The sequence below is a fragment of the Notolepis coatsorum genome (genome assembly GCF_963971535.1).
Source record: "Notolepis coatsorum genome assembly, chromosome: 14".
Lineage (NCBI taxonomy): Eukaryota > Metazoa > Chordata > Actinopteri > Aulopiformes > Paralepididae > Notolepis > Notolepis coatsorum.
Genome location: NC_140178.1, coordinates 9,539,153 through 9,553,991, shown reverse-complemented (window position 1 = coordinate 9,553,991; position 14,839 = coordinate 9,539,153). Strand labels below are relative to the sequence as shown.

At 44.2% G+C, this 14,839-nt stretch overlaps 1 protein-coding gene across 1 annotated transcript in view; it reads right to left on the bottom strand.

The window, feature by feature from the left end:
* The window catches only part of kcnh4a (potassium voltage-gated channel, subfamily H (eag-related), member 4a), a gene marked incomplete at both ends in the record, with an annotated part of 58,184 nt that overhangs the window by 36,298 nt on the left and 7,047 nt on the right, over positions 1–14,839 (bottom strand). The window contains 3 exons of the mRNA XM_084328356.1: positions 8,261–8,418; positions 12,297–12,552; positions 14,430–14,566. Of these exons, the coding sequence (XP_084184482.1) occupies positions 8,261–8,418; positions 12,297–12,552; positions 14,430–14,566 (551 nt within the window). The remainder of the gene's footprint in view (positions 1–8,260; positions 8,419–12,296; positions 12,553–14,429; positions 14,567–14,839) is intronic.

The window sequence follows — 14,839 nt, the reverse complement described above, 5'->3', positions numbered from 1 at the left end:
GGGGAGAGAGAGAGGAGAGCGGGGTTACAGGTGGACCAGAGAGGTCTGGTGGTGGGGAGAGAGAGGAGAGCGGGGTTACAGGTGGACCAGAGAGGTCTGGTGGTGGGGAGAGAGAGAGGAGAGCGGGGTTACAGGTGGACCAGAGAGGTCTGGTGGTGGGGAGAGAGAGAGGAGAGCGGGGGTTACAGGTGGACCAGAGAGGTCTGGTGGTGGGAGAGAGAGAGGAGAGCGGGGGTTACAGGTGGACCAGAGAGGTCTGGTGGTGGGGAGGGAGAGGAGAGCGGGGGTTACAGGTGGACCAGAGAGGTCTGGTGGTGGGGAGGGAGAGAGGAGAGCGGGGGGTTACAGGTGGACCAGAGAGGTCTGGTGGTGGGGAGAGAGAGAGGAGAGCGTGGGGGGTTACAGGTGGACCAGAGAGGTCTGGTGGTGGGGAGAGAGAGAGGAGAGCGGGGGTTACAGGTGGACCAGAGAGGTCTGGTGGTGGGGAGAGAGAGAGGAGAGCGGGGGTTACAGGTGGACCAGAGAGGTCTGGTGGTGGGGAGAGAGGAGAGAGCGTGGGGGTTACAGGTGGACCAGAGAGGTCTGGTGGTGGGGAGAGAGAGAGGAGAGCGGGGTTACAGGTGGACCAGAGAGGTCTGGTGGTGGGGAGAGAGAGGAGAGCGGGGGTTACAGGTGGACCAGAGAGGTCTGGTGGTGGGGAGAGAGAGAGGAGAGCGTGGGTTACAGGTGGACCAGAGAGGTCTGGTGGTGGGGAGAGAGAGAGGAGAGCGGGGTTACAGGTGGACCAGAGAGGTCTGGTGGTGGGGAGAGAGAGAGGAGAGCGGGGTTACAGGTGCACCAGAGAGGTCTGGTGGTGGGGAGAGAGAGAGGAGAGCAGGGTTACAGGTGGACCAGAGAGGTCTGGTGGTGGGGAGAGAGAGAGGAGAGCGCAGGGGTTACAGGTGGACCAGAGAGGTCTGGTGGTGGGGAGAGAGAGAGGAGAGCGGGGGGTACAGGTGGACCAGAGAGGTCTGGTGGTGGGGAGAGAGAGAGGAGAGCGCGGGGTTACAGGTGCACCAGAGAGGTCTGGTGGTGGGGAGAGAGAGAGGAGAGCGGGGTTACAGGTGGACCAGAGAGGTCTGGTGGTGGGGAGAGAGAGAGGAGAGCGGGGGTTACAGGTGGACCAGAGAGGTCTGGTGGTGGGGAGAGAGAGAGGAGAGCGGGGTTACAGGTGGACCAGAGAGGTCTGGTGGTGGGGAGAGAGAGAGGAGAGCGGGGTTACAGGTGGACCAGAGAGGTCTGGTGGTGGGGAGAGAGAGAGGAGAGCGGGGGTTACAGGTGGACCAGGGAGGTCTGGTGGTGGGGAGAGAGAGGAGAGAGCGGGGGTTACAGGTGGACCAGAGAGGTCTGGTGGTGGAGAGAGAGAGGAGAGCGGGGGTTACAGGTGGACCAGGGAGGTCTGGTGGTGGGGAGAGAGAGGAGAGCGGGGTTACAGGTGGACCGGAGAGGTCTGGTGGTGGGGAGAGAGAGAGGAGAGCGGGGTTACAGGTGGACCAGAGAGGTCTGGTGGTGGGGAGAGAGAGGAGAGCGGGGGTTACAGGTGGACCAGAGAGGTCTGGTGGTGGGGAGAGAGGAGAGAGCGGGGTTACAGGTGGACCAGGGAGGTCTGGTGGTGGGGAGAGAGGAGAGCGGGGGTTACAGGTGGACCAGGGAGGTCTGGTGGTGGGGAGAGAGAGGAGAGCGGGGTTACAGGTGGACCAGAGAGGTCTGGTGGTGGGGAGAGAGAGAGGAGAGCGGGGTTACAGGTGGACCAGAGAGGTCTGGTGGTGGGGAGAGAGAGAGAGGAGAGCGGGGGTTACAGGTGCACCAGGGATAGATAGATAGATAGATAGATAGATAGATAGATAGATAGATAGATAGATAGATAGATAGATAGATAGATAGATAGATAGATAGATAGATAGATAGATAGATAGATAGATAGATAGATAGTAGGGATGTCCGATATTATCGGCCTACCGATATTATCGGCCGATATTATTGGCATTAAAATGTAATATCGGAAATGATCGGTATCGCTTTAAAAAAATATATATATTATTATTATAATCTTTTTTTTTTTTACATTTATTTAACCTTTATTTACCCAGGCCGGCAAGTATACGAACAAATTCTCATTTTATGTATTGTCAAAAGTATGCATAATGTTGTGTTAATTCAACGACAAGAGATATGTAATGTTAATTACCTGATATTATTCCGTTTTTTGGGGGGAAAACCTCGCATATATCGGTTGATATCGGTTGATATCGGTATCGGAAATTAAGAGTTGGACAATATCGGTATATCGGATATCGGTAAAAAAGCCAATATCGAACATCCCTAATATATAGCGATCTTTATTGATGATGAAACATATATACAAGTATACATATAAGGCTCACCGTTATCAAAAGGATAAAAACACAATACAGCTTACAGCTTATTTCCATTGCGGTCCTTCATATTTCTGTGAGTAAAATGTACTGGTGAGTGTGTGCCTGGATGTGTGTAGGTGTATGAGGGTATGAGTGCATGATACAACATGCACTTGTTAGAGCCTGTGGGTAAAGCGAGGGTGTGCCCACCACGCAGGGGGGAGGAAAACATGGGGAAAGAACATAGAGCGCGTCATGTTATTATCAGGTACAGAGGAAGATACAACAAGGACTAAGGCTGAGACGATATGCCATTCGAAAGAATCGATAAATCGGCACCAAATTATCGATAAATATCGATATTTTTATTAGTATATATAAAAAAAGTTTTTTTTATTATTATTTAAACATTTATGTTTATTTTGCAGCAATTCTTTGTTGTTGCCGCGATCTTTAGTGTTACAGATTTCCCCATTCAAAACCACCACAGTGATCCTTCTCATGTTACAGTCGCTGGTCTCTGGATGTGATGGAGGAGTGCACTGCATATTGAATGCACAGTGCAGAGTTGCAATTCAATTGAATTTACATGAAATGGGGATGTTTTAACTAAAACATGCCACAAGACCTAGTATTTTAGTATAGTATAAAGTATAAAAAAGAAAGATAATAATACAAAAAAATTACACATAATTTTTTTTTATAAGTGATTTCACGCAGTTATCGATAAATCGATAAATCGGTCTCAGCCTTAACTGGCTTAACTGGTCCTCATTCTCAAACGGACAAACGTGAACGTTACCAAAGGAATTCATTCCAATTTACGTACTTATTCGGCATTCTCGAACGGCTTCGTATTGTAAATTTGTTGTAGGCTTTATGTAGGATTTACGACCTCGAAAAGGCAGTCGTAAGTCGGACAGACCGGTGTGTGAGCCCGTGTTTGTAACAGCTTTATCTGGGACAAGTCATTGGGGATTGCCGATACTACAGACATCCGTGGAATTAAATAATTACACTGATAATAAATACGACAATGTTTGTATTGAGCCGTACCCATTCTGCAATCTGTTAAATAAAGTTTTCATTCATTCATTCATTCATTCATTCATTCATTCATTCATTCATTCATTCATTCAGTATCATTAACAAATCCGTTTTTGCATTTATAGTCCTGACTCAAGGAGGTTCTTGTGTCATAATACAAACACATCCCTCTGTGAAGTAAATTTACTGAGTCATGTAGACATCCTGGTCTCAATGAACATTATGCACCGATGCCTCCTCATGCTGGCCGTGTTGACAGGGGGTTGCCGTGGCTCCAGAGGTCGTCTGATAATCGAAAGATTCCCGGTTCGATTCCAGCTGGCGGGGTGTGTCTGTATGCAAATTCAGGTGTACGAGAACACGCTTTGCAGTTTAAGAATGAGTGACGTTTTTCATTCATGGGAACCCAGCTGCGAAGATTTTGGCCACTTACGGAGACAGTTTCGCGCGTTCAGGAATCCGGAGGAGGATTTTTGTAAATTTGTTGGTACGACATTTTTACCAAGATATTTACAAAGGTACTTACGAACATGTTCGAGAATGAGAACCACTGTGTTTTAGATGAGAAGTGCATTTCCTGTGAGCCACCACTAGGGGCAGAGCAGTTAATTAGATTTGATTCAAATGTATTGTCATTATAAATACAGTACAAGGAAAAGAAGTTTGGCATCCAACCAGAGTGCAAATGTAACAGTAAAGTGTGATAGTAATATACAATGTACAGGTGATTAAACTGGGTATAAAATATATAAATTAGTTCTACTAAGTAATAGTGCTAATCATATGTATGTACAGAGTTGTAGTATTAATATGTACAGTTACAGGTGTAAAGCCACTATGGTAGTAAGTCATACGGGCTGGCAGTGTAAATAGTAAGAGTAGGTAAGGGAGATTTTATTGTACAGATAAGTGTGAGTTACTGAATGAGTGAGTGAGTGAGTGAGTGAGTGAGTGAGTGAGTGAGTGAGTGAGTGAGTGAGTGAGTGAGTGAGTGAGTGAGTGAGTGAGTGAGTGAGTGAGTGAGTGAGTGAGTGAGATCACAGTATATGTAGATACAACAACAACAACAACAACAACAACCACAAAAAGAAGAAATTAAGTGAAAATGCAGGAGAAGGTTGAAGCAGGGTTGGAGAGTACCAGATTACGTGTGATGGGATTTCCGTAATGTGATTATAAATAGTGGTCGATCAGGGTGTCAGATGACGACGACAACACAACTGAGATTGGAGTCATTTCATGATGAAAGTTAATCGAAATAAATTATCTTCGTTGCTTCATAGTCCATGAATGTTGACGGCAAATGACCCCAAATAATCGAAAGTAATCAGAATACACTACACTGGAGTCTGTGTAATCCAAATGGATTACATCACCAATCACAATTCCCTGCAGTTAATCAGTAATCAACTCTCGGAGAGCTGCACTGGCTTCCAATCGCCGCACGAATCCGCTTCAAAGTTCTTGACCTGGCACACCGTGCAGCGAGGGGAACGCCCCCCTCCCACCTCCGATCTAATGGTTTCTAACTACATACTCTCAAGACCCTATGACCTTACGCTCTGCATCTTCTGGCCGCCTCAGACCCACTTATATCCAAGGTCCTGGGGGGTCATCACAGCGAAGCAGGCTATTCTCGGTCCTCGGTCCACAAGGGTGGAACGAACTTCCCACCACACAGTCAGGACAGATGAAACTACCACAGTTAGGACAGCCAAAACCTGCCCAATTATCCCACCGTTGACTAAAAACACACTTCTTCAATCAATTTCAGAAAGAAAAACGACTAACCTTCGTATACCATCTTCTACTATCATGCACTTTAGTAATGGTAAACAGACTGCATTTATCTAGCGCTCTTATCCAAAGCCGCGCTTTACAATTTGTTCCTCACATTCACTCACACATTCACACACCGACGGCGGAGGTGACCATGCAAGGTGCCAACCTGCACATCGGGAGCCGGTTGTGTTGTTGTCCTTCGGTCATGACGTGCTTTATCGGGGGGGTGTCTTGGATGGGGATGTGGTGGGGATTGATGTGTGGGGTGTTTGGGGGACTGACTGTTCCGGAGGGGTTCACATGCCTTTTTGAGCAATATTGTACTTATTTTATGCCTATTCTTATATGCACGTTTACGTTGCACTACTTTTATTGCCTTTTATATTCTTATGTCTGGAATTCATGCATTGTTTTTATTCAGTAAACTGATTTTATGTTAATTTTATACTAATTGCTGTGGGGCACTCTGGACTGCGGTCCATGTGTGAAAAGTGCTATATAGATAGTTATTAATATTTATTATTATTATATTGTAAAAAACAATGTATGCATTGAAATGTCTGTAAAGTCTCGACGACATTGAAAATGAGGGTGACCTCAATTGTCCTTTCGAGAATAAATAAAGGTTTGAATGAATAAATTAATAATAGTAAAAAGGTCAGAGTTTTTAAAATGTATGATCCCTTTATTTTAAAATTATTTTCATTATTTGTACCATTGTTTTGTTTTTTTATGACGATTTCTCAGGGACATAATCAAAAACAGAAGACGGGACCCGACGCCTCAGCTGATGGAAGCGGCCCTGGGGGGGGGGGGGGGGGGGGGGGTGGTGATGACCCTGCCGGCTCGACATAATGTTCATCGGGAGCAATTGGTGTCTTGCTCAAGGACACTTCGACACGCTCCCGGGGAACCTTCCGATTACCAGGCGACCACCGCTCTCCCTCCTGAGCCACTGTCGCCCCCAGTAATCTGCCTCGCCTATATCACTACCTATGCTAATATTTCTCTACTACTGTGCACTCAAGACCGTATAGCGCTCAACTTCAACACTGTTTGACCCTGAGCTGCCAGAGTTGTACCCTTCCCCTCACACTGACTTGTTGTGCAGCAGAACTTAATAAAAGTCCCTTTGGATAGAAGCCTCGGCTAAATGACTGAACGTAAACGTAAACGGAACAGACGTGACAAGATTCCAACCGCGTGGCGATGGGGAAAAGGCGAGGTTGGTTTGTCTTGCGAGCGAGACGGACACCGGGGGAGCGCGGGGAGAGAGACGAGCTGAGCTCTCTGTGTCGGTGAGTAGTGGGTGTAATCTGCTACGCCCCAGTGGAACATCGGCAGCAGCCACAAAAAAATAAAACGATTTCACTTCGATGGAAGAATGAAGAGATATGTGTTTGGGAGAAAAACAGGGGGAGGGGGCCGGGGTGTTTAGAAAGAAGACCGCTTGGGCGTTCAGGTGGCGTAGCGGAGATTGCGTTCGTCACCAACGCCGGAGACGCTGGATTCGCCTGTTCGAATCCAGCTCCCGGCGTTGTCACCAGCTTGGCTGGCCGTTCACACTAATACAATTGGCAGTATTAGAGGGTGGGAAAAGCTGGCGGGGTGGGTCCGGGTCGTTGTAAACAGCGACTCCTACAGTTCGGTCGGGGCGCCTGCTCAGCGCGGATAGGATCTAAGGGGGGTAGTGTGATCCTTCCACACGTTACACCCTCTCAGTGAGAGTCCGCGCTGCCAGGTGAAAAGAAGCGGTTGATTGGCTAGACGTGTGTCGGAGGAAGCACGTGATAGCCTCCACTCTCCCAGACCGACTGTGGGGGGTAAGTGCGCAGCGACCAGTTAGGGGATTGGGAATTGGCATAACGTAATGTATGTATTTTATACGTAATATATTTACATATTGTATGCGTAATATATTTACGTATTGTATACGTAATATATTTACGTATTGTATGCGTAATATATTTACGTATTGTATACGTAATATATTTACTGTGTATATGTAATATATGTATGTATTTTATACGTAATATATTTACATATTGTATGCGTAATATATTTACGTATTGTATACGTAATATATTTACGTATTGTATACGTAATATATTTACTGTATGTATTGTATACGTAATATATTTACGTATTGTATACGTAATATATTTACTGTACGTATTGTATACGGAAACTATTTACGTATTGTATAATATATTTAATGTACGTATTGTATACATAAAATATTTACGTATTGTATATGTAATATATGTATGTATTGTATACATAATATATTTATGTATTGTATACGTAATATGTTAGTATTGTATACAAGCATTATTAGTTTGACTCCCAATCACACTGTTTTGGGGGAGGGACTCTCGCCAATATGAAAAGTACATATATTACGTATACAATACATATATATAATATGTAAGGCTATAACATAACGTACATTATATACCTTTTTCCTTTTCCTTTTTAAGTACTTTATTTATGAAATTTAAGCTAGATCGGGCTGCACACACAGACACACACACGCACACGCACACCTACACACACGCCCGCACGCACGCACACACACACACACACACACACACACACACACACACACACACACACACACACACACACACACACACACACACACACACACACACACACACACACACACACACACACACACACACACACACACACACACACACACACACACACACACACACACACACACACACACACACACACACACACACACACACACACACACACACACACACACACACACACACACACACACTTGTCTAGCACAGTCTCTGGAGCGTAACAGTAAGAAGCATTTTGTATAAAAGTATTCTGTACTTCTGTATGACAACTATTAAAGAAACTTGACACACACACACACACACACACACACACACACACACACACACACACACAAACACACACACACACACACACACACACACACACAGAAAACACAGAAAACACAGACACATGCACGAACAGACACAGGGAGAGAGAGAGAGGTAATATCTCACCACTGTGATGTTGAAGGCGTAGAGCAGGTCAAAGGGCAGCGCGGCGATCAGATCCACAAAAAACCAGGTGGTGCAGTAGTGGAGGAAGATGGAGCGGGTGTCGTACACCACCTGCCCAGACTGGCTCACGTAGGTGGTGCGGAAATTCAGGATGATGTCTGCATGAATGAATGAACGAATGAATGATCATTACATTTTATATAGCTCTTTTCTAGACACTCAAAGCGCTCCCCTCAAATTGCCTCCTTCACCACCACCGGTTTGATTGACTGATTGATTGAAAACTTTATTAACAGATTGCAGAATGGGTACAATAAAGTACGGCTAAAGTTACACACACAATTGTTAAGGGGATGCAGACCAGAGAAAGACTTTCGTCTTGTTTACATATCAGGGTCCCCCATTTTCAATTCATCATGAAGCAGCACCCAACCTTGGGCTCTACACACTGGCTCAATGGCTGCCATACACTGGCACAAGGCACACATCACACACTACACACTGGCTGAACGGCTCAGGAGACAGGGATTGATATCAATGTCCATGGCGACATTGGAAGCAGTGCAGAAGCACAATCAGCCTGACAAAGACTTAAAGCGTCATTGTGTAAGTGTGGCGCCTGCTGTGTTATTGTGTGTTTTCAATAATGTTTCCCATGAGCGTCATTGCTCTGTCAGAATCGTGCCGAATGTAAGATAAAATAAATCTGAAAAAAGGGGTGTTGTATTATTGTCGGGGGGGTGTAGACATTTAAATGTCATTATACGTTCACAACAACAGATGCAGTGCCAAACGGGTTCTCCAAGCGAGCCTCCATCTGTCTCTGTCTCTCCCTCACACAGTGACAGGTGCAAAAACAGGACAACAACAACAACAACACACACGCTTGCTCGCGAGCATACACAGCGACAGGCGCCTGGAGAGACGGAGAGACATCGTGAGCGGCTCAAACTAAAGTTGGCTCAAAAGTCAGGGCAAGATAACAAACAACAGAGGAGGAGAATGATGCCAATTATAAGATCATTGTAGGAGCCGTACATGTAAGTCTCAGCATTCTCTATCCCCAGTAAGCAGGGTCGACGGTGGCTCGGGAGGTAGTGCAGTCGCCTGGTAATCCAGAGGTTCCCTATTCGATTCCCGCTCCTCCCGGGCAGCGTGTCGAAGTGTCCTCGAGCGAGACACTTAACCCCTAATTTCTCCCGATGAGCAGGTTGGCACCTTGCATGGTCGCCTCCGCGTGTGCTAGTGAATGTGTGAGTGAATGGGTCAAATGTGAAGAACAAATTGTAATGTCCACTTTTAGACCACTAAAACCACAATATAGACCACTTTTAGCCCAAGCACTTTAATTCATTATTCATTGCATATTCACAATATCACACAAATCACTGTAAATGTGTAAGATGCACAAATTAAGTCCATATATTGTCCAATAATTTGAATAGCAATTTCCCGATGTCTTGCTATGTCAAGGCTAGATATAGCCCACTTATAGATTACATTATGTTTTATTATATAATGAAATTACATGTTGAATGAATGTTTTTGCATTCAAGTCGTTGTTTTTTGCCGGGCTACCGGGAGCTGGCGAGAGCTTGTGTGGAACAGGCGAGAATTTTAATTGGCGCATAAGTGCAGCTGCCAGTTCAGTGTCGCTATGTTTTTTTCCTTTTCTTTCTAGTATGGTCGTGAAATCTGTATTACATTTAGCTCTAAGTGGTATTAAAAAGGTCTTAAATTGAACTTGTTGAAACCGGCAGATACCCTGATATATATAGCGTTTTTCGAGACACTTAATCGAAGCACTTCACACACAGGAAGGGATTGCCTCCCCCACCACCAAAATGTGTACCACCCCGTATATCCGGATATCAATTATTGCCTTGCGGCCAACGTTTAGAGACCCCTGCAGCTAAAAGCTTAGTTGCTTATTTAACTGTTATCATTATCTGATATTGTGACCATGTACATGTCTATGTTCTTCTTGTTTATGTATGTTTACTGTGTTTTTTGGAGTTCTTATTATCTGCTGTAACATGAATTGCCCAGTTTGGGACATGCTAATAAACTGGCCTGTAACGTGGGCTCCACATCAGCTGTGTTGTTCTCCCCCTAAAATGATTTCCAGGACGATAATGTTACAGTGATTAGAGAAGAATCACACTACACTAAGTAGAAGAGGGAGTGATAAAAAATATGCAGATTTCTCTCAGGAATAGGTCCATCACTTTGCCTAATTGTCACGAGACAAAACGGGCACAGGGAGTGAGTTGACGTCCCCCCTAACAGCTGTGCCGCCACACTTCCCTGCTAGACGAGGGGAGGGGCGACGACCCTGCCGGCTTGAGATATGATAAACTGGTCATTAAAGCCACATCACACACCCCTCAGCACGGGTCCTCTTCAGCTTCCAAAGCTTTCAAAACCAAAACCAACTTCAAAAACTCTGGCATTTATGGCGCCACCATGCCGGTGGAACTCATTACCTGCACACCTCAAACAGCCCAGAAGCAAATACCGATTCAAAGAAATCACTCAAACAGAAATGAATAAGAGAGACCGCACAACAGGAGCTTTGATTATGCAATGTTTGTCTAGACTGACGGGGTCAGTCGATGTTTGTCTGTCCGTTTGTGTGTCTGTATCTTGTCAGTGTAGCACATTGCAAATGGGGATTCAAATAAAGAATACTAAAAAAAGAAATAAAGAATAAAGATAGGATAAGATGTTCCTTTATAGATCCCCTTGGGGAAAGGGGTTCAAACAAGAATAAAATAATAAAGAATTAAGAATAAATAAATAAAGAATAAAAAAATTAAAAGAATAAATAACGGAAAGAAATAAGAATAAAGAATAATGAATACAAGATAAAAAAAAAAGATAAAGAATAAAAGACATTAAGAATAAAGAATAGGCGGTCGGGTGGCGTAGCGGAGATTGCGCTCGTCACCAATGCAAGAGGCTGCGGTCTCGACTCCCGGAGTCAGCATTGCCCTGCGGCTTGGGCCGGTCGTCATACTAACTCGTTTGGCTGGGTTAGGGAGAGGGAAGTCGTGGGTGGTAATCTGGCGTTGTGGACAGCGACGCCTACAGGTCAGGTCTGGGCGCCTGCTCAGCGAAAGGCAGGAAATGGTGAAGGCAGCGTGACCTCCCACCCACGCTTTACGCTTCACCAATGAGAGTCCTCGCTGCCAGGTGAGAACTGAGCCACTGGCTGTCTCCATATGTGTCGGAGGAAGCATGTGGTGGTGGTGGACTTCAGGGTTCCCTTGTACCGACCAGTAGGAGGAACATGCGCACAACAACCAGGTAGGGGAGGGGGGGGATTGGCATAACGACAAAAAAATTGGGATGGGGAGAAAAATAGAAAAATCAGGCGGAGAAAAAGAGGATTAAAATAAAAATTTAATAAAAGAATAAAGAATAAAAAAAAATAAAGAATAAAAAAAGAACAAATAATAAAGAAAACAATAATAATAATAATAATAATAATAATAATAATAATAATAATGATGATGATGATGATGATGATGATGATGACGCCGCCGCCGCCGCCGCCGACGACGACGACGCCGACGACGACGACGCCGACGACGACGACGACGACGACGATGATGATGATGATGATGATGATGATGATGATGATGATGATGTGATGATGATGATGATGATGATGATGATGATGATGATGATGATGATGATGATGATGATGATGATGATGATGATGATGATGATGATGATGATGATGATGATGATGATGATAATAATAATAATAATAATAATAATAATAATAATAATAATAATAATAATAATAATAATAATAATAATAATAATAATAATAATAATAATAAAGAATAACGAATACATTATAAATGATTAAAAAAGAATAAAGAATAAAAAAGAATAACAAAAAGAAGAAAGAAGAAAAAAAGAAAAAAAATAAGAAAGAATAAAGAATAATGAATAAAGAATAAAAAAAAGAAAGAAGAAAGAATAATGAATAATGAATAAATAATAAAGAAGAGGTGCACCATACCTAGTATAAAAAGCATCTCCACTCCGATGTCACTGCTGACGGTGCTGCGGGGGGCGGAGTCGCGGTCCTCGTCGTGGTGGTGGCTGACGAAGCAGACGTCATAGGGCACGGTGACGGCCACGTAGAAGGTGGCCAGCAGGATGAGCCAGTCCCACAGGGCCTTGGAGACGCTGTAGTGCAGCAGGATGAAACGGGACCTCTTCGCCGCCGCCACCTTGTACTCCGGCAGAGACGGCTTCTGGAACACCCTCCGACCCTGAGAGAGAGAGACGAGAGAGAAAGAGAGAGAGACGAGAGAGAGAGAGAGAGAGAGAGAGGGGGTATGAGTCACAAATGAACCCCCAAAACATCAGAAGAGAGGGTGCACTCTGCAAGATGAAAGGGACAGGGACATCACTGGGGGGTCGAGACGGAAATACATTATAGCGCTGATTACCTGCAATAATGTCCTGTCATCTGATTACTTTCCCTTACTTTTTGATGGCTGTCCTCTATCCTTCATTCTCTGTCCTCTATCCTTCAGTATCTGTCCTCTATCCTTCAGTATCTGTCCTCTATCCTTCATTTCATTATCTGTCCTCTATATCCTTCATTCTCTGTCCTCTATCCTTCATTTCATTATCTGTCCTCTATCCATCATTCTCTGTCCTCTATCCTTCATTCTCTGTCCTCTATCCTTCAGTATCTGTCCTCTATCCTTCAGTATCTGTCCTCTATCCTTCATTTCATTATATGTCCTCTATATCCTTCATTCTCTGTCCTCTATCCGTCATTCTCTGTCCTCTATCCTTCATTCTCTGTCCTCTATCCTTCATTCTCTGTCCTCTATATCCTTCATTCTCTGTCCTCTATCCTTCATTCTCTGTCCTCTATATCCTTCATTCTCTGTCCTCTATCCTTCATTCTCTGTCCTCTATCCTTCATTCTCTGTCATCTATCCTTCATTCTCTGTCCTCTATCCTTCATTCTCTGTCCTCTATCCTTCATTCTCTGTCCTCTATATCCTTCATTCTCTGACCTCTATCCTTCATTCTCTGTCCTCTATCCTTCATTCTCTGTCCTCTATCCTTCATTCTCTGTCCTCTATCCGTCCATTATCCTTTATCATTCCTTCATTCTATATCCCTCATCCTCTATCATTCATCATCTATCCTTCCTTCATCCACTATCCTTCCTTTATCATCTATCCTTCCTTAATTCTCTATCCTTCATTCATCCTCCCTCCTCTATATTGTTTTTGTATGTATGTTTTTATGCCTTGTCTCGTAGCATGATATGCTTCACTGCCTGCCCGTTTTCGTTTTTATGTTTTTTGTGTGGGGACTGCGGATGAAAATCCTTGCTAAATCCGGTGTATTTACACTGCATTTATTTGTAGTGTCCATTAATATGCTCTGTCCCGTCTAAATAAACAAATAATAATAATCCTCTATCCTTCCTTCATCCTCTAATCCTTCCATCTTTCCTTCATCCTGTCTCCTTCCTTCATCATTCCTTTATCATCTGACCTTCCTCCATCCTCTATCCTTCCTTCATCATCAACCCTGAGAGTACTGTGACAGCCAAACCCTCTCTAATGCTAAAAGGCCAACTACAAAGACCCCACCGGACTAAGGTTTCAAAGGTTGTCTGATCAATGGGGAAAGCTCAAATGAAATGTCATCTTTATTTACATTTACAAATACATTTACATTTAGTCATTTAGCTGACGCTTTTATCCAAAGCGACTTACAAGTTCACCCATTCACTCACACATTCACACACCGACGGTGGAGGCCACCATGCAAGGTGCCAACCTGCTCATCGGGGGCAGTCAGGGGTTAAGTGTCTTGCCCATTTCCCCTGTACAGGTAAAAAAAATAAAAAATAGATATACTTTTAGCTTAAAGTCAGCTGTCAATAAAGCAAAGGATTGTATCCAATATATGGTACTAATAACTAACACTGAGAAAACCCTCTATCCGCCATGATAGCCATTATCAGGGGCCATTTTGTGTCCTTCTTAGTAAGCATTCAGTTGAAGTCAATTCGGGGCACAGAATGGCACCCATGAAAACAACCAAACATGGTACAACGCAATGTGCCGACCGCACTCTATATATGGTTAGATGATTCACAAGTGTCTGGACTCACATTGGGCAGTTGCCCTTTGCCCCTCTTGGAGAACAGGCTGGTCAGGTGGTATAGAGCGGTCCTCCCCCTCTCTCTGGCTTGGGAAAAGTGGGAGTGGTGGTGCTTGCTGCTCTGGTGGGTATCCTCTGACATGCCTGCTGATTTACCATAATGCATGGTGACTAAAAGGTAATTATGCTGCCAGTAGGGATGTTCGATATTGGCTTTTTTTTTTACCGATATCCGATATACCGATATTGTTCAACTCTTAATTTCCGATATCGATATCAACCGATACCGATATATGCGGGGCTCCCCCCCCCCAAAAAACGGAATAATTTCAGGTAATTAACATTACATATCTTTTGTCGTGGAATTAACACAACATTATGCATACTTTTGACAATAAATAAAATAAGAATTTGTTCTTA